The sequence below is a fragment of the Fukomys damarensis genome, unplaced genomic scaffold (assembly GCF_012274545.1).
Source record: "Fukomys damarensis isolate Sample0158 unplaced genomic scaffold, DMR_v1.0_HiC HiC_scaffold_39, whole genome shotgun sequence".
Taxonomy (NCBI): domain Eukaryota; kingdom Metazoa; phylum Chordata; class Mammalia; order Rodentia; family Bathyergidae; genus Fukomys; species Fukomys damarensis.
Genome location: NW_022900951.1, coordinates 108,258,070 through 108,281,885, shown reverse-complemented (window position 1 = coordinate 108,281,885; position 23,816 = coordinate 108,258,070). Strand labels below are relative to the sequence as shown.

Below are 23,816 nucleotides of genomic sequence, written 5' to 3'. Positions count from 1 at the left end.
GTTCTCAACTGGCTGCATGAGCCTCAAGTTAAATTTGTTCTGTTATAGCCACCGACGTTAAGAGTTTTTCACTCTCTTTCTAGGAACATTGCCTAAAAAATGTCTGCCAGAAAAAAATTGGTTCAAAATCAAGAGTTGTCTTTTCCTTAGCATTGCCGAGCTCAAGATTACAGGACACTATCTTTGTAAGTACTAGATACCATCCAAGCCAACTGACCTTACCATTAGTCGGAGGTTTTTGGAGCTAGAAGGAAGTATAGAGGTCATTCAATCCGACTCTTTATCACTATCATCAACAATAAGCATTTACTGTATGCCTACCATATCCCAACTGAGTATCACCTAACACAAGCTATGAAATTAAAGGTCATTCATGCAAATGATGGTACAGGTAGAGAGATGGTAAGAAGCAGTATCGTATATGTGCTTAGTGGGAATGAATCTTTGAGATGAACAGGAACTCTGCAAATATGTTTAATCTGTTTTCTCTAGCAGAGAAATCTGTAACCTAGAGAGGTTATAAATTGTGCAATTATATAACATAATTAACTAGTAGCAAAGCCCAGACTACTTATATAACATAATTAACTAGTAGCAAACTACTTTAATGAGTAGCAAAGCCCACATTTCCTGACTCTTACTTGTATGTTTAAAGGTCCTTAACTACAGCTTGAATTTATTTGTAACTTAAACTATATGCCCTTTTGCTATAAAAACCAAAAGTATTTCCATCAGAGAGAGAGCAGACAATTGTCCAATGTCTGTTTTGTAATATCCTTACAAGTAAAGAAGTTGAAAAAGTTGAAAGATTTGAAAAATTTTAAATAGGCTTTCTCTTTCTCTAAATGACACAGTTCCTTTATTTTTTTAAGTTGACTGATAAAACTACAAATGTTTGCATGTTAACGTACATATGTTTTGGAATAACTAAATCTAGGTAACTAACACATTTGATACCTCACATAATTATCATTTTTTGTGGTGAAAATGCCTAACATCCACTCCCTTAGAATTTTTTTAAGATCACCATATATTGTTGCTAACTGTAGTCATCTCATTGTACAATAGAGCTCTTGAACTTATTCTTGCAGTTTAACTGAAATTTTGTATCTATTGTCCAATCATTTATTAAACAGGGAAGAACCTGGAAAACACTACGTTAAGTGGAACAAGCTACGAACAGAAAGACAAGTGCTGTATGCTCCTGCTCATCTGTGGGCTCTCAAAAAGTTGATCTCATAGAACTAGAGAGTAGAACAGTGGTTACCAGGGGCACTTGGTGGGAGGAATGTGGCATGAATGTCAGAGAGATATTGGCCCAAATGATATAATTTCGTATAATTTTTGAACCAATATGAAATTGGTTGACACCTGTACCTCCACATATTTCACATCAAAGTCTTAAAAGTAATCTGTGTATGATGTTGACACTTCATCCAGGTTACTATATTTGGTCCATTTTTCCCAGGTCAATAACTATGCTCAGGGCTCTGAGTGGTTCCACCGCCTGCCTTTCAAGCACAACGACACAAGTTTGATGTCCGGTACCAAAACAAACAAAACAACAACAACAACAACAAACTATGCTATAGTTGGCTAGGTTCTTAAGTATGGCAGGCAATGTAGTGATTGTATTCCAAAGCATGATTCCCATGGAATCCAACATCACAAGGCCCAATTCTAACTCTATCAGAAGTGTTTATATTTCACTAACTTTTAATACTAAGATTTTCAGTTTTGTTCATAAAAAACTAATGAATTCTTCTAAGAATAAAAATATTTAACATCAGTTGTTAATTTTGTGATAGGTTTTATGTAGGGTGAGAATTATCCAAGTAACCACATGAATACTCAAATTCCTTTAATAATGAGGATAAAGCAAACTCCCTAAAGTCTTTTATAAAAAAAAAAATCTATAAGAATGTGATGTTAGCAGAGTATTTCTCCACTTTGCACAGCCACAAGTTCATATTATAAATATCTGATAAAACTGTATGAAATCCTTAACAGACCTCTGTGGATTATATCTCTGAAGTAAATACTTAACTTCACAATATGTTGCATATCACAGAGTAAGAACTAAGATAAAAATTAAGTATGTTTGTATATGTTTCAAATTAAACATGGAAGACATGGCCTGAGATCAGATTCCATTAGGTAGTCATTTGTATGAGTTCGTATTTCCATGTTTATAAGAGCTCAAAATATTTAAGGACATACAGAAAATGTTCTTAGTTTATCTGTCTTTACAGTGTACTCACATTTTTGTGTCTCTCAAAGGTTAATGTAACTTGCCTTTGTAGCATAAAGTAGCAGTGAAATTGTCAGATTTTACATTTGTGCAAAGAGATGAACGAAATGCAGTCAGAAATGCAGTTGTAAGAACCCTAGACTTCCTTGTGGTCATCAGACAGCATTCTGTCAACGCACACTTGAGTCCCTTTCTTTTACCCACCCACTTAAAAGGCCATTTTGAGGTGGATGAGACCAGCACTGGATACAACCCTTTATTTTAATGGCAAAGCATAAAGTCAAGTGTCTCACATAGTATTATTTTGCACTCTGAAGGCAACCATTTAAACTTTCAGCAATATTGTACATAGCAACAAGAAAAATGTATTCATAAAGCAGAAAGAAGATTACATTTGTAAGTACTTATTCATCTCCCTTTATTTTATTATTCCTATTTTTAAATGCATCTCATTAGGAAAAATACTAAGACTGCAAATATTTTAGTAAAGGATAACTTCATTAAATTTATTACAAAAGATTTTGACACAGCGGCATGAATAACATAGCAGTTTGAGGAGTTTCTTCTGAGGAGTAATTTTGAGTCTACTTCATCTTTAAGAACAAAAGAATAATTGCTAATACTCCTTCATCTTAATTCCTCCTACTCAAGTTATAAGAGAAGAGTGTCCTCTGACTCTTACATTTTCTCTTTACAATGAAGCAAGCAGGACACATTGTGAGATGTGAAGAATAAAGTTTTTTACATATGTTTGTAAGACAATTTAATTCACAGCGGAGTAAAGAAGAATGAGACATTTCTCTGATTCTGTTGTCACTTCACTATCTACCACATTTTTCTAAAGAAATGTCATATAGCCAGGAGAATAAATTTAACCACACTTCCTCATGTAGGAAATCCTCCAGCGGGAAAGAATTTCTTAATATGCAGCATTTTTGTTAGCTTTATTTCCCAGGTATGAAGGTCTTTACATTCTTGTTATTTTGATCAAGAGAAGAAATGGCAGATTATTTTGTTCAGCCAGGTAAATCATCCTTGGATCTAAAACCATTTAAATGAAAGGAAATAACTAATTTTGCCTTTCTGACTAACTATATTGGAGCTGCTGTTTTCTTAAACCTTTAATTAGATCCATGGGTAGGGAAAGGAAACATCCTGCAAATGATCACATTTTTCTCACAATAAACCAAAAGTTAAAGCTGTCATCACAATAAATGCTGGATGCACATTCCACTGAATCACTTAACTCATTCCTGTCTGACCTTACAAGCCATTCCAAAAGACAAAAGCCTCCCGGCTTCTCCTAAGTACTATGCAGGAAGAAAGAACAGAGAGTTCAGGCAAAATTGGCTTCCTTTTGCTTAGGCTAGAAATTCTAAGAAATTAGCAATTAAATGTTGGCTTCACCCTCTGAATAATGAGTAAGAGCAGTGGACTCAAGCATCTACTGAATTCCTTGCTGTTCTGAAGCTGTGTGAATCTGAGAAGTATTCGAAGCCAACTCCCTGTGATGAAGGATAACTTGCAGCCACCAAAACTAGTTTTGAAATGTAAGGTAGGGGATGGATTGGCATTGGTCACACAAACAGCTCTATCACAGTGTACATTCGCTGAGGTGATCAGTATATACAGTCCTGTTTCTCCAGTAAGAAAATGAAAATCACTAGTAGATGGCATTCAAATCGCAGCTCGCGGAGACTGCCATGAAGCAGGCCTAAAAGCCCAGGATGGACACAGAGCTGTAAAGGGAGTCGTGCTCCAGACTATTTTCTACCTTTCACTCTGGCCACATCCTATTATATATGAGAGATGGTCCCCAAGGGAGTAGGGCAGAGCGAGGAGCTTAACCCATACAAGACTAAAGGTTCTATTAGTCTTCCTCTAATTGTGAAATATGTTCATCCAGAAAGTATTCAGAAGGTAACATAGTTAAACTTAACCATAAACACAAATTGATATCCAACAAAACAACTTGCCCAAAGGGAAATTTCCAGGAATATCTTAGTATATCTCAAATTCCAAACTTCGGGAGCTAATAGCCTAGATATACAAATTTAAATGTAATGCTCTATTAGGGAATGACTGTATTTTCTTATTTTTCAGCCTTTGACTCAAGCCATTTTCTCAATCTGCAACATCCTGCATTTCTTTCATTCTCCATTTTTGTATAGCCCTTCAGTCTTTACTTAAACTGATAAAAGAAAAACAAACAAAACAAAATCTTCCCAACCCCTGGAGGATCATCCTCTGGCTCCCAGTGCCCTTTACTTACACCTCCATTACAGTACACACTTTATTAAGCTCAAGATCCCTTTCATTGCCATGAAAAGCACTCAGCACCAGGTAAACTCACAGTACCCAGAACAGTACTTCATATACTGTAGCCCCTCCAAGCTCGTAAGTGTTTACCTGGGAACCTGCTACAGAAAAATTCTTTGGCCTGAGGGTATCCTTTCATTTGCAGTTTGATTTCTGACTTTTCCTACAAGGGACATTACATTCAATAAGCTAAGGAATGTTAGAGTTGGTACAAAATTTTGAGCTAATCCATATTTTCATACATGATTAACATAAAAAAGTTTTCCAAAACTTGGAGTTTTTTCAATTGCAAATGAAGAGTTGATTGGGTTGCAAAACAGCAGTGCTTGAGATAATGCTAAGCTGTACACAAAGAAGAGCAGATAGCAGCCACAAACACAAGGATGCATATCAGGCATATCTGCAAATCTGATGCTGGAAGCACAGCTGTCGTCACAATTAACTCGTGACTACTGCATGTCCTGGAGTTGTTTTGGATTTCATACTCAAGATCAGAGACCTCTGAAAGCCACAAGATGCATTATCACTCTTGCACATCTCTTTTAATTTAGTTGAGCTAAACACATAGAAATATACAATTCAACCAGGGTCAAGTTTAACCGTGAGCATTAATGTTAAAATTAGAGGGATTATTACTGACTAGGCAGGATGTTACATATATATTTCCTGGGATTGATAATAAGCCCTAACTATAAAATATTCATTTGGAAAGGGGAACAAGGCCATACAATGAAAGGGAGACAGAGATTCTGTTAATATATAAATGATAAAACAGGTATCCTAATTTATTCAAGACATTAATCAAACCCACACAGCGCACTTTAAAGTGATGGACAGTAAGAGCCTCATTTATGTTATCCATGGAAGAGGTAAAACAAAAGGATGTCATGTCATTCTAGTACTTTCAGAAATAAGCGCCTTTGGTTAGAATATAAGACAGTGATGGTTACAGAAAATATCGAACTATCGCGGGTAATGTTAGGGTGAATCTTTACCACACTTATTAAAATGCATTGGATTAAAACAAAATTGATTTCCTTGCTGCCTGTCTTCCTTTTAGATGCAGAACTCCAATTAAAATCAATAGGTTTGAAGCTTGTAAGCACAGCACTAAATTATTAACACCATGAGTTCTTTTAGAAAATTAACACTGATTGAAAAAGTGGGATTTTTACATAGACTTACCTTTTCGTTCTTAATGAGAAAGTGGCTGTAGAATAATTTTCCTCCAATATTTTCCTCCTTAATCAAATCTATACTCTGAATGAATTTAATCAAAGAGTATTTGCAAGGAGTTACCCAATGGAATCTCAGGACTACGGAAAATTATCTCTTGGGTCCTGCAGGCTTTAACATCCTATCGCAAGAAAATGATACTGGTAACATCATGGTGTCAAAAGCAAGTGATTTTCATCTTGGCAAGCACTAAGAATGATGCTGAAGGAGATTGTGCTAAAGTATGCTTTCTAATATGTTCAACAATCTGCTTTTGATTTCCCCAAAGTGAAAAATGCCGAGTGTATGTTGACATGTGTATGTTTGTGTGTAAAAATGCTCATTATTATTTTTATACTCTTTAAAATATTTGATGTACATCAATAAATAAGAATACACTCAGAAAATAATTGAAGTGGTGCTTTTCTATATGTAAAACAGTTATGCCTGCCTGGTGTGAATAATCTGCAACAATGCATAAGATTCTAATAAGATTATTGACATTTAGAAATGGGAAGAAAGGAGCTAAAGGTGTAGGGAAGGTGGGATGGGTAGGGGAAGAGTAAAAAGGGAAAAGAAAAACATGTGAGAGAATGAAAAGATGAAAATAAAGTGTTTGTAGATGGGGAGGGGAGGAGGGGGTGAAGGGAGGACAGGGACAAGGGGAAAAATGAGAACCAAGACTTGTCATGTAGAGGTACAAGATCCCAACAATGAATGTAACTGTACTGTATCCCTAAAATGTACCAATAAACTCAAATTAAAGCTGAAAAAAAAATAAAAAATATAAAACAGTTATGCCTGAACACCCAAGCTGAGAAGACCTATTAGAAACGAGCAGAAACATTAGCTCTGTACTGAATATGATATCTTTAACTTACATGAAAAGGTGCCTTACATCAACAAGAGAGGGGTTGGCTGGATTTCCATGTCCTTACTGATGATGATTTTATTATTGTTATTTCCTTTCCTTTGCACAAGGAATGTCGTTCATTTTTTTAAAGTCCCAAATATGATCGTATGTCTATTTTGCCAAAGCATTGTGGCTTAGAAAAACTCTATTTTTACTGTGAATTAATCTCCTTTGGAAGTACCCCAACATTTTTGAACTACAAATTTAAAAACCTGTCTCCATCCCACTCCCTATTCATTGTCTTCCTGGTCGGTAGCATTATGAATACCCTAATCTCCTGCCCTATAGCTACAGATCCACCAGTTTTCACACCCACTGATCTGTGCTGACATGGCTGAAATTTGTGCATCTGACCATACCACAATTTTAATGTCTATCAAACTAAATGTCCAAATACAGGGGGAAATCCTTCTGAATTATGAGATATTTGCTATAGGAATCAAATCTTTAATTTTTAACAAACGTCATTATAAGCAAAGCAGTTTCATGTTTTCTATACAGATATGGCTAATATATACCAATGTAAATATGAACCAGTTTGTTGGTTGAAATTTATAGTCCCTGTCTATTTAGCAGTCATCTTGTAAAAGTTGTAATTCTCCATTTAGGATAACCAACATCTAGTACCAAATTTGCATACATACATGAAATCTGATTTTTTTCCCCTCGAAAATAGTTTATTTAAAAAATTTATTCAATTCTGGGTACCAAAAAAGAAAAAAAAAGAAAAAAGAAAGAAAGAATTTTAAAGAGCAGGATGATAATGATTTTAGAACTGGATGTGACCCTTATAAAACACTTGGCTTTTTGGATGTTTTAAAAAGTGATTTCTACCTGGGTGTGGGAGGTGAAGTGGGCAATGACACCTAAGTAACCTCAAGATGGAGACAATGACACAGTTCCTTAATTAGTTCCTGACTGCCATCACCAAAACAAGCTTGATGAGCAAGTCAAAGTAATTAAAATGCTTTGAGCAGGGCCTACCCAAAAAGGTCTGTGTTCTACAACTTCAGCTGGTTTGTACCCTATCATTTTCAGTCCTAACCCAGAGAGAAAGTACCATTCACCCAAAAATTCCTCGCAGACCACCCCAAAAGGATTTAAAAAGCACTTTGAAAAATACAACCTTAAAATTCCCTTTGTCCTTTCTTGCTGTGACTAATTTCTTTCCCCCCCTTTCTATCCCTTCTTCACACCCAGCCTTAAAGCCAGCTCAGTTGCACAGCAGTTCCTTTCCTGACCATCTCTGCAGCCTGCCTAGACCCATCTTTCCCCAGAATTTCTGGTCAGGCTGGTAGGGAGCCACTGACAGCTTTCATCGAATGAGTGATAAAATAAATGCTGTGTTTCAGGTAACTCCGTCATGTCTGTGCAAAGCCTTGAGTCTACTTAGTGACAAAGACCAGGATGGCATGATCAAATAAGGGATGATGTCTGACACTTTCTGGGGAAAATTGCTGATAAAACTTCATGATTAACTAAACATGGAGAGAAAGGAAAATCAGCAGCAAGTTACAAATAATGTCTGCTGGTCGGTTCTTCCCCTGATAATTTTGTGATTTACCCAATACATGTTTTATGGCTGCTGGCACCTCCCCCACTAAATCAAGTAGTTAAGTGGCATTTGGTAGAGCCTGATTATTCTGTATGCTATGATCTAATAATTTTAATGCATTTTTTGATTAACTATTATTCTTCTTGCTGCTGACAGGGTACCTGAGATGTTAATTGTAGGGTGAAGACACTTACTCAGTACAAGGAGGAAACAAATGTGATTATATCTGACACTTAACATTCACTATTCATTTCCATTCTCTAATAGATATGGCTGTTTAATTTAAAATACTGATAAAAGCAATTAATGTTCTCTCGTTCTCTCCCTTAAATTCCTTTTCAATATATATCCATTTTTATTTTCTTTCTCTAGAAATGAAGAAAAATATTAAAATGTGACCATACATAAACACATACACAACTTATCATTCCTCATCATCACCAATCCAACTTTCCATCTAATTCAGATGGATAAAATCTCTCTCTTAAAAACAATGAAAATATGTGTACAAATTCATTATCATCTTCTTTCCTTGATTTCAGTGTTGCAGTGATGGGACTAGTACACAAGTTAGTTGCCTCATGAAAGAGAAAAACTTCCATTTTCATAAGATGTCCCCAACCACAGTGAAATTATAAAACCTTTCCTTCTTTTTTAGATCAATAATTCTCAGTGGAGTTCAAGGTCCTACGGTGCTAGTTGGGAAACTTTTTTCATAATAAATATTTTAGGCATTTTGGATCAGATACTCTCTGCAGTCTCTGAGAGCAACATGTTCTTTTTTAATCACTCCTCTAAAAAGTAAATCACACATACACATGTTTGCAGGCCATATATAGGCTTCAGGCAAAATTTAGTCCTTGATTGTAGTTTGCTAACTGCTGCCCTAAGGAATCCATTGTACAAAATAAATTAACTGCTCTCTAATGTACCTCAGACTATCTTAGTTATATGACCTTATTAGGAGAGTTGAGAAAAGAAGAACTCAAATCATTTTCTTTGTTTTATAGTTCAGATGAAGAATCCTGATTGAAAAAGGTACGTTAGAGTAACAAAGCTCCAAAAACACTACTAAAGGGGAGATGATTGTTCTTTTAAAAAAATGTAGGCATTCAAAAATATTTACTAGGGATAATTTAAAAATCAAAAATTTTAACAACTGGCCTTCTGTCTAAAGCATAAGGCCAACTTTACAGACTTAATACTTCTTGGTAGAAAATTAATTCTACATAGTCAACAAGTAATGGCACATTAATTGCCTCAGTAGGGAATGAATTACACTAATTCAAAATTTGTGTGGGATGTGGGCCCAATTCCTCTGATATACAACTAGTCCATGTGTGTCTTATTTTTGCAAACAATAACTGAGTTCTATTTTCCTAGTAGGAGCTCCAAAACACATTTTACAGGTCACCTATGCAATCCCCTCACTTTCCAATCTAGGAGATACTTGCAGGCATTACTTCACAATACAGACGAATACAATACACTGCATTCTTCATCTTAGTACACAGGAAGAAATTACTTAGAGCCCTGTGGCAAGGGATTAAACACTTAAGCCTGGGGAACACTTGGGCATATTAAATAAGAATATTCTTTCATAATAAGCATATCACCTTTTCAGATAAAAGAGTCTTTTTTAAAAGCCTAAAACTATGCCTTATGTTTCAAACAGGATCACCCCTTACACTATAATTTCAAGACACCCTGCTGTCAAAAACTACACATCGGAGTAATCCAATTAAAATGCTTCTAGTTACACAGATTGACCCAGAACCCAGCCTTGTAGGTAGGTGAACAACCAGAGAGAGTCCTCTCTCTCCTGGAACTTGAGAAGGGGGCTACAACCCCTGAGCAGAAAGCAGTGGTTTTGCTTTTCTTTTTATCAAAGTGTGAAGGCATTTATATCTTTTTAACTATTGAAAATTGAAAATCGGTAAAACAACAACATAGTATTATTTAGTATCTGCAAGTTTTCTTAGAAAAAAGTAATTGGACTACCAGGACGTAGAACTCTTAGCCAAAACATAAATCAAATGGTGCTAAAAAGTCATTAGACAAACTTATTTTAAAGTAAATCTGAGACACTATTTAGCCTTGAAATGCTCCAAAAAACTATTTTCCTAGAGGGATACCTTTAATGCCAAAAACTACAGAAAAATAACAATGAGGTTAAGTCTAGTCATTTGAAAGTGAATCTCCTATTTTGCCTCCCTTCCCCACAAAACAGCAGTCTCCATTAGCCAAATAAAATCCAAAGGATATTCTGGCATTTTCCCTTGATAATGACAAATACTCTTTTGGCCTCAGAGGGGGTAAAAAAAAAGACCACCCAAAATGACTTCAATTGTCTAGAAGCAATTTATTGGACCGATGCATATAACACCAAAATTGCACATCTTAAATAAAAAAGCAGCTGAAATCACCAACCCCGTGTAGGCAGCTCTTCCCTCTGATTGTTTGCAAGCTTTTTTCCCAACCAGAAAGATTCTCTACATTTTCTTTCCATAACAAATTAATTATGCAAATGTAACTCTCATCACAGAAATCATAAGCAACAACAAAGAAATGAATAACTATTACCTCCCCAATTTCCTTTTCTGTTACCTTTTTCTCCTCTCTGCAGAAAGTAGAGAAATTTCCCATTCTAAAACAAATTACAGAATTCTCAATCTTTAAAGCAAAAGACTACTTTTCCCTTTCCTTGGAAATACTGTCTTTCTGTTCTTCCAGAGTCCAATACCTTTTACCTCACCTACATTTTCTGTTTGCTCATGAGGCAGCAGTAATCCTCTGGTATTATGAAATTCTACCTTCCCTAAGCAGGGTTTACACCGCAGCCTCCAAAAAACGATGCCTGAACCTCAGCAGATAGAAGATCCATAGCAACAGCGGTAATAGTTTTTTTTTCACTCGCTATTACCAGAAATCACAGTCCAAAAAGAGGACCATGGAGGTGTCACTTATGCTAAAACCTCAAATTTGATTCATTATTTAACTAGTTGAACCCCGCCTTTTCATTGTATGTGCCCTTTGGGAAGCTTGTAACAGAATAAAAAAGATCTTTCAGTGACAGTCACCATTTTTCATAGAGATAAATAGTTAAAAAGAAAAAAAGCAGCTCTCAGAGTGCAAGATTTTGTTTGTCAGTGAAACAGGCTTTGATGCCTGATTCCCCTCCATTCTCTATTATTGTTTGAAGTACCCATAACAAATTGAGCTTCAACATAATAGTTTAGACACTGATGACAAGTTTCAGTTAACTAGAAGTCATTTGTATGCTGTCCAATATCTCTGATTTTACTATCATGTAAACAGATTTATATTTATCAATGGCAGTTCCTTTGGTACAGTGATTCTATGTAAGACTATTCTAGGAGAGAAATTAAGCAGAGAATTGGAAATCGTGATAAATGTAATCCTATATAATGTTCAGTTCAATTCTAAATCACTAAAACTGCTTAACAGTGGAATTGAATTTCATTAAAAGTCATTTCCCATGATCTGTACCCTGTATGGAATACACCACTGAGTTCAATTTCTTCAAGAATAACCGGAGCCAGGATAAAAGAGCAACATGTGTGACAATAAATGTGCAACATATAAAAAATCCTGATAACCTTATTAAACATTAGACATAAGTGAATATACAGGTTTCTCTTAAATATTTTAAGTGAGGTGAGGAATTCTACATAATTACTCTGTCTTTTCATGTAGTAAAAATATTTAGCAGCTGCATGGATATCAGCTTTACTGAACACAAAATTTCACATCCATTTTACTGACTTCCTTTATATATGCAGACCTTCTTAAATAACATTATCAAATCAAATTTTTCTGCTTTTTAGACCTAGCAACCATCTACCTTTTTATCCATTTTTATTTTGATGATGCATTTTTCCCCTGGTACAGCTGCAAATGTTGAAGCATAGTTTTTTTGGAAAGATTAAAAGTGTTTTTCAATGCAAAGTAAACTTCAGGTGCAATACCCATTGTGTGTGCATGTATACAAACATCCTTCTAGTCTGTCCAACTATACACCTCTCATTTTGACCAACAAAAACTTAATCTACCATTTATAGGAGTAAGTATCCCAGCCAAGAGAAACCTGCCTGAGAAGTGTGAGGTATAAGGTAAACATATCTGAATTTTCATATTTAAATTTTATTCTCTAAAGGGGAAAAAAGTCACCTAGTGACTGTTTAGACTTGTTCTCGTGATAATTAAACATGGTTTAAAATATTTTTAAGAGGACATTTCTGTGCATGCTTTTGCTTATATCCTCATTGATGGAAAGTCTTTGATTCTAAAGGATGAATTCATTTTTGTTGGCTGTGTTCATTTTAGAAATTAAAAACAAATCTGTGTACAAGGCTGGTGAATCAGGTGGGTAATCAAATTCACACACATTGTTTGGTGTTGGCAAACTTATTAAATAATTGCTAGTCTTAGTCTCAATTCTAATCTAAACTAAACTGAGTTTTCCCACAAGGTACCAGTTGGCAAATACTAATATATTAATCTGACAGATACAGGGACTACTCTAGAGAGCAGAGGGGCCATTTAGGCAGCAGTTCTATATTTCTTAATGGCTGAGAATTAACTTCCTCTCCTGTCCAAGAATTCACATATGGAACCACTAGTTGCTTTTGGAATGTCATAATTATGAATAGGTGTTTTATACATAATAGCAGCCCAAATATATTAAATCCAGTTTGTTTGATTTGGGGGATGCGGGTAGTGGAAGTGGGTTGGAAGGCAATGACAGGAGGAGAGAAAGAGATTCTGAATAAGAAAAACTTAATGAGTAGTACCAAAATTGGAAAAGGCCTTTAAAAACATCTCTAACTTGGAGAAATATTGCTACTTATGAGCACTTAAGGCACTGACATTTTACTTCTTTTAGCCAAGATGCATTTTTGCCACTGTACACATAAATAGAATTCATGTTCTTGGTGTTTGCATTTAGAAATGAGAACATTTACGAAGTTTTTACTACCATAAGCACCCAACCAAACTTAGCACAACAACAGAATTCTAGAAAAAGTATCTCTTTGTAAGAATTTGGCATCTAAGAGCCTTATCTAGATAAAAAGTTAAAATATATGTAACAATATTAAAGCAATAAATAAAAACTGAAGGAGTTTCCAGCGCACACATGGGTCAATGACAAATAAATAATAAAAAGAATGAGCATTTGTTGTCTAAGTTACAAACCTACAGCAATCAAGGCAGACAGAAGTCATGGGTGATAGACTTGAAAGCTACAGAATTTGAAACAAAGTGTTGTTCAAATTCTTAGAGGGATAATTGGAAACTTTATTATTTTCACCTCTCACAATTTTATCCACTACCTATATCCACAAAGGACTTTTGATTTTCTCTACTCTCCTGAACAAACATGTTCCCAATTGCTTCTGTTTGAATGTGTAGCCAGCACTTCAAATTCAACATTTCTAAAACTGAACCTTTGTCTGACTCATTACCCTTTCCTCATATTTCTTCTCTTCCCATATTCAATTAGTCACCAAGGTCTGGTCAAGTCTTCCCTGAGAGATGTTCCAGTTGGATCTCAAACTAGGAGGAGAACAGCTTGGAACACATTAGAAATGCACATTTCCAGGTTCCACCCCAGAACTACAGAATGCAAAACTCCAGGAAAGGGGCTTTGCAGTCTGAGTTTCCATGTGCCCCACATGTGATTCTTATGCATGCTCAAGTTTGACCATCATTGCTGTAGACCAAAGCCTCACCACCTAAAGACTCTAGCCTTTCCATATCTCCAACCCAGCCAGTTGGGGGTTTTATAGCCTTGTGAAATCTTCCCAAACAAACAAACAACACTGTTTCCAGCATTTCACTACCTTGCTGAAAAACTCATTATCAACTGAACACAGAATTAATGTGTCAGTCTAGCATTCAAGGTCTTTCACAATCTGGCCAAAACAACGTTCATGCCAATAGGCAACTACCTCAAACTTCTTGAATAGAGAAGCTTGAGGGTGTCTTTTGTCTCCATTCTCCTATTTGTTTTCTACTCTTTTTCAGGGAACTGTTGATAGTCATCCTACCTAGAAACAAGGGAGTGCAGTAGAAAACACAAGGCCCTAGCATAAATGGAGTTTATAATTGATAGCTTCCTCCAAAGTCCAATTTTCCTGGGATGTTTTGGTAGCAGAGTCTATGTCATTTGGGATTTATCACTTTTGCTCCACACTAGATTTCTAAACATGTGGGTGTCTAATAACTCCAGTTGTGGGATAAACACCTTGAGTTCAGACTGTCTTATAACCTTTGGTTTCTCAAAGATAAGCACCAAATCTTATGCCCTACTCAAGTAAATTTTCCAAACTTTGCTGCTAATAATTTTCTAGCCTAAAAATCAACTCAGTTATTTCAGAAAGGTTACGTGTGCGAAAACACTCAATCTTTTCCAACTTCGGAAAGTCCAATATATTATCATTTATTGCAAAGCACGTAGAAAGGTTTAGAGGTAAATTCCAACAAAGGATTTAAACTAAAACTAGGGAAGCAAACAGAACACTAATTAATGAGTTTGCTGAGTATTCTTACCGTAGGGTAAATAGCATTGAAAAGCACACATTTGAAACATGCTTCTTTCCCTGAGGCTGCTAGCCACACTGACTAGAGTCTTTTTAACCACAAGAGGTCAAAGTTCCATTTTCTATCACCATACTTAGTAGCATGTGTGCATGCTTTACTGATTGGTTTCCTTTGTGCTTCTGCTAAAGGTTAAGGCAGGCAACAGGAAATTGAGAACAGGGAGTCTAGAAACTTTTCCAGCTTTAGTGGACAGCAATAAGGATGAGGCAGAGGATTTTAGGGAAAATCTGATTTTATGGCTTCTACTGGCTCAGTTCCCTCAAGTTTTCTTGCATTACAACTTACACCCCACCCAATTATCTTTGTTGCTCATCCTCTCCCATTGGCCCCTGCTCTATTGTTTAATGTAGACTTCATCAAACAGTTAAGCCTAGCTTAATATACATACTGTAAAGTGCTATGTCCCAGAGTCACTGGTTTAATGGAAAGTTGGGAGAGGAAGGGTGGTTAGGAAACAGCACTAACAGAGCAGCTCAAACATGCATTTTCAAAGAAAAATCTGGGTGCTTCTAGATGTCCTTGAAGAATTTCCTCCACCTGCCAAAAATTCACTCCTAGGATTATGTTACCAGGCACTATTGAAACCTGGTAGAAAAATTCACTACTATGCTTAGAAGTGTCCTAACACATCTAGCATGGTATGGATTTCAAATCCAGTAAAACTTCATTAAGTTGATACTGGGAAGCTGTTTCTATAATTCAAAGCAACTGTTATACTTTGGCTAGACACCCTATTGTTGTATAACAAACAAAGCGGGGAAAAAAACCCCAGTGATGGTTGATTTGAACCCAACTTGCTTTGGTCCTTTGTATTTCAACTTAATAGGGTTTTACAAATACCCCACCCCCAGTTTTTCTTTAACAGCCAACAAGAGAGTAAAAAATATTACCACCACACATTGTATTACAAGGACTACAAGAAAAGGCTGAAAGTTTTTCCATAAACATTTTTTTGTTTTGTTTTGAGACATGGTCTTGTTATGCAGTTCAGGCTGGCCTTGTGCTTGCAAGAATCATCCTGCCTCAGTCTCCAAGTGCTAGGATTACAGGCATGTGCCACCATGCCTGGCTTCTCCAAACATTTTTATGAGAAAAATACAAAAACAGAATGCTTTGGTTTTCTCAACAACACATTTTTGAAGTTACTGACCAAAAAGGGGGAAACTGGACATTTTTTAAAAAATCTAGTTAGAATATCAACTCTTTCATCTAAGCCTCCTATAATTTCATTTACTTTGAGGCGCAGGTATGAACCAAAATTTTGTTCTAATTTTGCCAGACTGTCCAAAACTATGCCATATGAATGGCTAATCTGATATTTTGGGGATAGCAATCATTCTAATCTATGATCTTATGATAAATGAACGAAAAGAAATGCCAGCAGGCTGAGGTTAGGGGAATTCTGGAATGAGTTCTCAGCTGGGCCCTGTAGCTGTATCCCAGTATAGTACATGTTGATAAGCAATGACGATGACGGAGGGGCAGGAATAGAGAAGGACAAGATCTGCTTACTACCCAGGTTTTCTTATATTTCTCTACATTCACATCAGGAATCTGCCTGAGAAATATGTAGTTTGGCAGAGGGACAACCATGAGGATCATGGGTAAAGGATATACAAATCCAATTTTGAAGGCATTTTTCCTATACAATCAACCTGCCTACTTTTTAAGGTTGTTGAGAGGGATTAGTATCTTTGCTAAATATTTGACGTCTCCAGACATTAATTCTAAAATGTGGTCCCTACCATATAACACCTTAGTATAAAATGGCAGATGATCAAGTAAAGAATGTACCTAAGATGGGGGTCAAAATTTTAGTTGTGTATATTTCATGGATTTTTGTTTGCTTTTAGAGAGTTATCTCATGGCATTCCTCCAGAAACATTTTACATGTACCTTTGGTAGAGATCTTTTGAGTCCTGATACGAAAAATGAAAGGAATTTATTGCATCACATCTTAGTAATAGTGTTAATTTTTGTTCTCCTAACTCCATTTTTTAGCAACAAATAAAAATAAACTGCAACCCTTTTAGAAGACAAAACTGAATCAAAAACTATTATCAAGATGTTTGAAATGTTATTAGATTTCCATTTCATTAGGGGATTATTCCATGTAAAATGTAAACATCTTGGGGACAGTTTGAACACTAAGCAATTAATCAAAAGCACTTTAATACAGATGAAATGATCAGATTCTAATATGATGGCTGGGAGAGGAAAATGAAGAAGTTTGAAAAATTCATGTGCTTAGAAGGGAGGGGGGAGAGAAGGAAGGGTGAATAGGCAGGTAGATCCTAATCAGCAGGGAAAGCACCCTGAAAGCCCAATGAGGATTACAACTAGAAGGAAGGAGAAAAAGTAAAAAGAGATGAGGCCAGAGGTGTCTGTTTCTCCCAGATTTGTCTGGTAGCCCTTGTTACTAAGAAAGCAATGAAGCTCCTTTTTTCTCAAAAGCCTCAAAAAGAAGGAGAAGGAGAGTAGCAATGTTTGGACACCCAACTACTTCACAAGTATATTGTGGTAGACATATTATATATAATGCATTAAAACCATTTTAATAAGTATAGAGAAACTACACTGTACACACATCAGGATCCACAAAATTTAAGCATTAAACAACACATCTGAACAAAGCAAATTGAAAGAAAGGTAGAAAAGTCTTGTCTGCATATAATTCCTATGTAATAATATAAAGAGTAGTTAAATACATGGTTCCTGCCTTCAAGAAATTTATAAACTAGTGTTGGAAAAATGTATAGTGTACATACACAAAATCTAAGGCAGTGTATAAATCAATGCCTGTCTGCGGCTGTCAATAGATATAATAAATGCTTGGAAAGAAAGAGATTTCTATAGCCTGGAAAGATCAGAGAAGTTTTATGAAGAAAGTAAGATCGTTAGATTCAAAATCAGGTAGGATCTTGCCAATCAGTGATTTTCAATTGTAACTGGCAAAGTAGAGCAAAAGGAATTTTTAGTGTAGCTCTACAGAGAGTAGCCAAATAACAGAAAGTATGTGAAGCTGAGCAGAGGGTTTTGGATCTGACTGGGGAGAATGGGGTGGTTGTGTTAGGGTTTCAATAGAAAAACGTGGGTTACCAAGCAGGAAAGAGATGGGATAATGCCAGTGTTTCTGTGCGATTAGCCTAGCATTGTTTTGCAAGATGAGCCATCTACAGACATCCTAACACCTTTTATAAAGGAGCTCAAAATATACTCCGCAGATGATAGTTAATTCATCAAAATAACCTCTCATTGAGTCACAGGAAATGCAGCATTTATTATTCCCAATTTTGTAGATAATTTGCTCAAGGTCACTGAATAAATGAAAGGAAAAATAGAAAATGTGGTATCACAATGTTCAGTGTTTCCTAGTATCAGCTAAATTATGTTCTCTCATTTTCTATGACTCAAGCAAAGAACATACATGATGGGTCCTTTGGACTGAAAGGCCAGCCTCATTACTGTTCCACAAACACATCCCACCTTACCCATTCCGTTCCTATTTACAAGGCCCTATAGCCCCCAGGCCCTAGCTTCAAACCATCCAGCTAAGTTACTCCCACCTCTCCAAGCTATTGCTTGGCTCTGATTATTTTGTTCCAGCTGGTACCCTACCATTGTTATTAGCATATTCAACACCTCTGTATCAACCAGGCAACAACAGGGACAGTCCAGAAATTCAGGGCAATGCTTTCCACCATCTGAAATTGCAAATCTCAGTAGTCCCTTAGTGTACTGAATTTTGGTACCAAACAGAATTCCTTCTCTAATTTAAGTTTGTTGGTGACAGTTAAAGAACTTTTCCCAGTTAACTCCCTCTTTATTTTCACAACCTCTCAGGCATCTTAAAGCCACACCTCCTCTATTTATTTATTTATTTATTTATGCTTGCTTGTTTATTTATTTATTGACAGGGTCTAGCTATGTAGTTCAAGCTGGGCTTGAACTCATTATGTAGCTCAGGTTGTCCTGGAGCTTACTGTGATCCTTCTGTCTCAGCCTCCCTGCTGCTTGGATTACAGGCATGCACCACCACTCAGCTAACCCTTGCTCTTCTTAAACCTATTTTGCCTGTCTCATCAGGGTCCACATCTCTGCATATTTTTTCTGGTATTATAACCCTCTCTCTCCTTGTCCTTCATTTTTAAGTAAAGTGGCTAACATATACAGTAGTAGATGCTCAGTAAAAGTCTGATGAATGGGTAAAGGTCTGTTCTCTCTCCAACTATTTGAGATTTTTACTGTCATCTCTGTGTTATCTCATAGTTCCAAAGTGTAGAACACAAATTATGGTCTTCCTACCAGAGCTGGCTTTTCGTCATTACATTCCAATTTTCTCCAAACATATGATTCTCTTAGTTCACCATCAGCAACATCACTAAGACTTTGACTCCTCCCCGACAAAGTAGCTAATTTTTAACTCTGATAATTTTGTTTTCTTCATAGTAATAGGCCTATCTGAGGGAATCTGTCAATGTAAGGTCCGTTGCATCTGTATAGCTTCGATCATCCCACTAAAATAGCCTCTGTAGATTAAACTGCCTTAAATCTCTGGCTGACTCATTCATCCAATACTGAGTTTTCACTTCTTATAAATAACCTTGTTCAATGAATATCTTTCACTCAGAAAAGTTTAAAGAGTAGTTCAAATGCTAAAATCATTCCCTAGCATTCAAAGATTACCATAATCTAAACTTGATCAAGTATTCTGACCATAACTCCTATTCTTTCTCTGGGGGAATTCTTCATCATGGCTCAAGTGATTTTTATCTCACCTCAGACTGAAAACAGACTTACACATGAATGGGTACCCTTTCCTATGTATCTATATGTACCTGGGCTCAGGTTATTTCCCAAACACAGATCCTAACAATACTTTGGATCAACTTACTTTCTTGAAGCCTTCAACTCTTCCAATCAGAAACTTCTACTATGCATACAGTAAGCTGGTAAATTTGGCATTATTTGATATTTCAATGCTATCTTTAATAACCCAACAAGATTTAAAATCTTTCAGGAGGCTGGGTGTGGTGGTGCACGCCTGTAATCCCAGCACTCGGGAGGCTGAGGCAGGAGGATCGCTGTGTGTTTGAGACCAGCCTGGGCTACATAGTGAGTTCCAGGTCAGTTTCAACTACATGGTGAGACCCTGTCTCAAAAAACCAAAATCAATCAATCAATCAATCAATCATTCAAGGCAGATCATGTAGTAGACTTCTGTATCTCTCTCAGAACCCATTTTTGGTTTGCCAAGCTGGGCAATATTTTCTACCATTTAGTTAAAAGTCTTCAATAAAGTGTTCATTAATCCTAAAATGTTATTTCCACTCATATCTCAAATATTAACCATTGTTAAATTGGACCGTTTGATTATATTTAAAGATACATAACAGCTAATTTTAAAATTCCTTAGCAGCAGCTTTAAAAATTCTTTAATGAGAGGCATAGCATAAAGCATAACATGTAGCATTTAGTACTCTGACAATTACCTTTATTTTTCCACCAAAACTTAATGAAAAATTTAAAAATGCATTTAAAATGTGTCATCATCAATGCTAATACAAGTTTTAAAGGGAAATATCTTAAGTCTTTCCATTATTTGTGACTGAAAACCTCAAAGAAAAAAACCAGGTTTAAATCATAAAAGAGTAAATATTTGGGTGGAATGAAACAGGTTTATTGGCTTCTTTTTTTTTTTAAAGTTGTATTTTAAACATAGTACAAGAGTGCAGTTCCTGGTATGGAAAATTCCTTTAGTTATACACTAAAGAAGTAAGCACAAATTGAGTACAAAAGAATTCATGTCCTCAATATTTAGTGTAATAAGGCAAAAATGTTCATTACCACAGTATTAAGAAATATCAACAATATGAGCCTAAGCAGCAAATTCATAAGGAAAAGTTTGAAGTGGACCAAAACCTGTTTGTTTTTTTTCTTTCTTCACTCAAAGTTTTTCTATTTTAAACTAGTGGCAACAGAAATTTCTTTGTTTGAAAGTCAGGAATGCTAAAGTGTAGAAGAGGTAGTTCAGCTTCCACTCCGTGTCTGTCCTCAGAGGGAGAAAAACATTGTGGATAAAATAATTTTGTTTTTATTTCTGGAAAAATCATTTTCCATCAATCTTTATAAATCATAAAGTAAACTGTTAAAAAGTTATAGGCCAGTCAACCACTTCCCTCTGATTTGTGGATATACTACACTACACATTAATTTCAAGAACACATGGCTCACTCAGGGTTTCTTACTACTTTACACGCCTAAAATTTGCTCCTAATTCTAACATATTTCCGGGAGAATTTTACTTATGTATTTCTACAGATCATGTGCAGTATTTTTGCAAAATAGAAACACTCAAGAGTCTAGGCTCAAAAGTCACACTGCATGCCATTGAGTTTATTTTTAGGGTACTGTACATTTTCAACTACGGAAAAAAATGTTTTTGTATTGCACCAACTACTTAAGAATTACATGTAGAAAGAAAATGGAAATTTTGTCATTCGCTGCGCAAGACAAAATAGTCATCTTTCTTTGCTAATATTGACATGCTTCCTCTACAAAAATTAGGTTTGACAAAGTAATCATAATTTTTGGAGGGCATAAAGCAAAGGGCAAATTTTAAGATTTAAAATAGGATTCACAGTCTAAATCACCTTAAGTAAGATTTAAATATTCAAGAAATAGCCAACTCCTATAATTAAACAAAGCAGGGAGCAGCAATAGGAAATACTGCACAGCAAACATTTCCTAGGCCATATAAATCAAATCAAGGTCAAGACAAATTAAATAAAGACCGAAACAGTATAAATCAAGTCAAGTCAAGACAAATGAAATAAAGAGCAGAAATCATTTTCTCCTCAGCACACACAGTTCCCCAGAATCACAAACTGGATGACCCAGAGGGAGGCGCAGCAGCAACACCACACGCAGGCGCACGCGCCTGTGCACACAATGGAGAGAGGAGTTTGGGGACCCTCAGCGGAAGGAAAGGAGAGCGCGGTGGGAAAATTTCACTTTGTTTCAGATCGGGCAGAGCGAAACTGCAGTTAATGTTGCAAACTACCCATTCTCTGGATACAGTCGAAGGGAGAACTGAATGAATGGGGCCTGGGGCAGGGGAGAATGCCCCCCAAAAAGAAAGTTTCAGGTACTTTGCAAAATTTAAATGGGTTAACTTTAAAAAAGAAAACAAACTCAACTATTTCATATTTCCTCGCAGTCTCTAATTTTTATTAAATATACACGGACTTCCTGGGGGCTTAACCTAGATTTGCCCTAAATGTAGCTTGAAAGGCCTGGTGCTCAGGACACGCCAGGAATCCGAAGGTATAAGTGTGTCCTATACAGATGGCCTTTTTGGAGGGAAAGGTCTTTAAAATAACACTTTTGCGATTACGCTTAAAATGAGACCAGTGGTGAAAGGAAAAGATGAACTCCCTGAGTCCATAAGTAAATTGAGAGCTCAATCTGCAGTGCTTTGATCTTTTTCTACTAGAAACAGAAGCTGTGTGCTACTCTGGACATTTTTTCTTAACTTGAAAAAAGTTTGTTTAAAAAGTTTTAGACCGTGAGAGATTGAGGTGTTGCTGTTTTGAACCTCTGACCTTTTCATGAATGGCACGTAGCAAAGAAAAAACTAAAACGTGAATGCTTGAAAAAGTTAGATTTCGGTAACATTTAGCAGACAGCCTGAAATGTACTCACTTCAGAACGTAACGACATTAAAAAGAAAGTCTCTCCACACGGCTTTTCTTTAATAAAATGAAAATATAGTTGCAGGATGGTGCTGGTTAGGCCTTCGTTAAGAAACTGGGTCCCATTAAGTAGTCCCTTGTACTGGACAAAAAGCTTCCCCTAAAGTTTCCCACACGATCGATCTTATGGGAAAGGCCAGGGAAGGGGGCTGGGAAGTCATCAGGACCCTACATTTCTCCCATCACCACTGGCTAGGCCAGGTGGGGGAGCAAGATACAACTTTGCACTTTAGAAACAGCTCTGAAAGCGAAAAAGAAGTCACCTCGCTTTGCGCACAGAGGAACAATCAATTCAATGCCACCTCCACCCCTTGTCTCGCTCCGCCCTAACTTGTGTGTATGTTGTTGGGGGGCATGACTCGCGTGAACCCCACCTTTTCCAAGACACCTCCTTCTCTTCCAGGTTAAGTTCCCAAGCCCTGGTCCCAAACCTCGCCACACGCTTCACAGGCGCAGGTGTCTATTTTTATTAAGCCCCCCCCACGCGCCACCGCCCCGCGCGCGCGCGCGCGCAAGCCCCATCTAGTCGCTCGCCCCAGTCCCTCCCTGCCTACCAGCGCGGAGCCCCAACTGCAATAGTCCAATAGACTCCAGGAAACACTCCGAGCCCTACTCCCGGGTCACCTGGCTAGAGTGGCCGGCTCGGTCTTTAGGGGAGCCCTGGGACTGCCCCTCGTCACTGGTGCCCAGCGCGGGGCGCGAGAGGGGTTCCGGGGTAGTCACGTGGGCGGCCGGGGAGGCCTGGGCTTGCTCACCTGCATCCCGGGCACTTGGACAGCCACCGGTGAGTGGGCCATGAAGGCGACCGCTGCTCCCTCCGCACAGCTTCGGTGGTGTTGGTGCCTTTGGCTCAGCTGGCTCCTCCCACAGGGGTAGCTCGGCGGCCCTCTCAGGCTTTTCGATCTGGGCCTGAAAGGACACACAGAAAGTAAGGTTACTGGGCTGGTGGCGCCCAGCCCCAGGCTGAGAGGTGGGCGGTTCTCTGCGCGGCTCTCCCGGACTCAGTCTACCTTTCTGGCGCCCGCCCGCCGCTGTGACCGCCGCCTCCGCAGCTGCTCCTCTTCCTGAATGCGGGGCGCCCTGTGTGGCAGTGGCTGGGACCTGGGCTCGAGTGATGCCGCTCCTCTGCGCTTCGCCGCTTTAGGAAGAGGAGGTGGAGGCGCCCCAGCTACCCGCCCGCTAGCC

The 23,816-nt window shown here is 37.3% G+C and overlaps 1 protein-coding gene across 1 annotated transcript in view; it reads right to left on the bottom strand.

Moving 5' to 3' along the window:
- Stk26 (serine/threonine kinase 26) overlaps positions 1 to 23,808 on the bottom strand; it is a 56,647-nt gene extending 32,839 nt beyond the window's left edge. The window contains exons 1-2 of the mRNA XM_010614309.3: positions 23,642 to 23,808; positions 23,387 to 23,540 (exon numbers count right to left, since the gene is read on the bottom strand). Of these exons, the coding sequence (XP_010612611.1) occupies positions 23,387 to 23,428 (42 nt within the window). The 5' untranslated portion in view covers positions 23,429 to 23,540; positions 23,642 to 23,808. The remainder of the gene's footprint in view (positions 1 to 23,386; positions 23,541 to 23,641) is intronic.
- Positions 23,809 to 23,816: the final 8 nt, after the last annotated feature.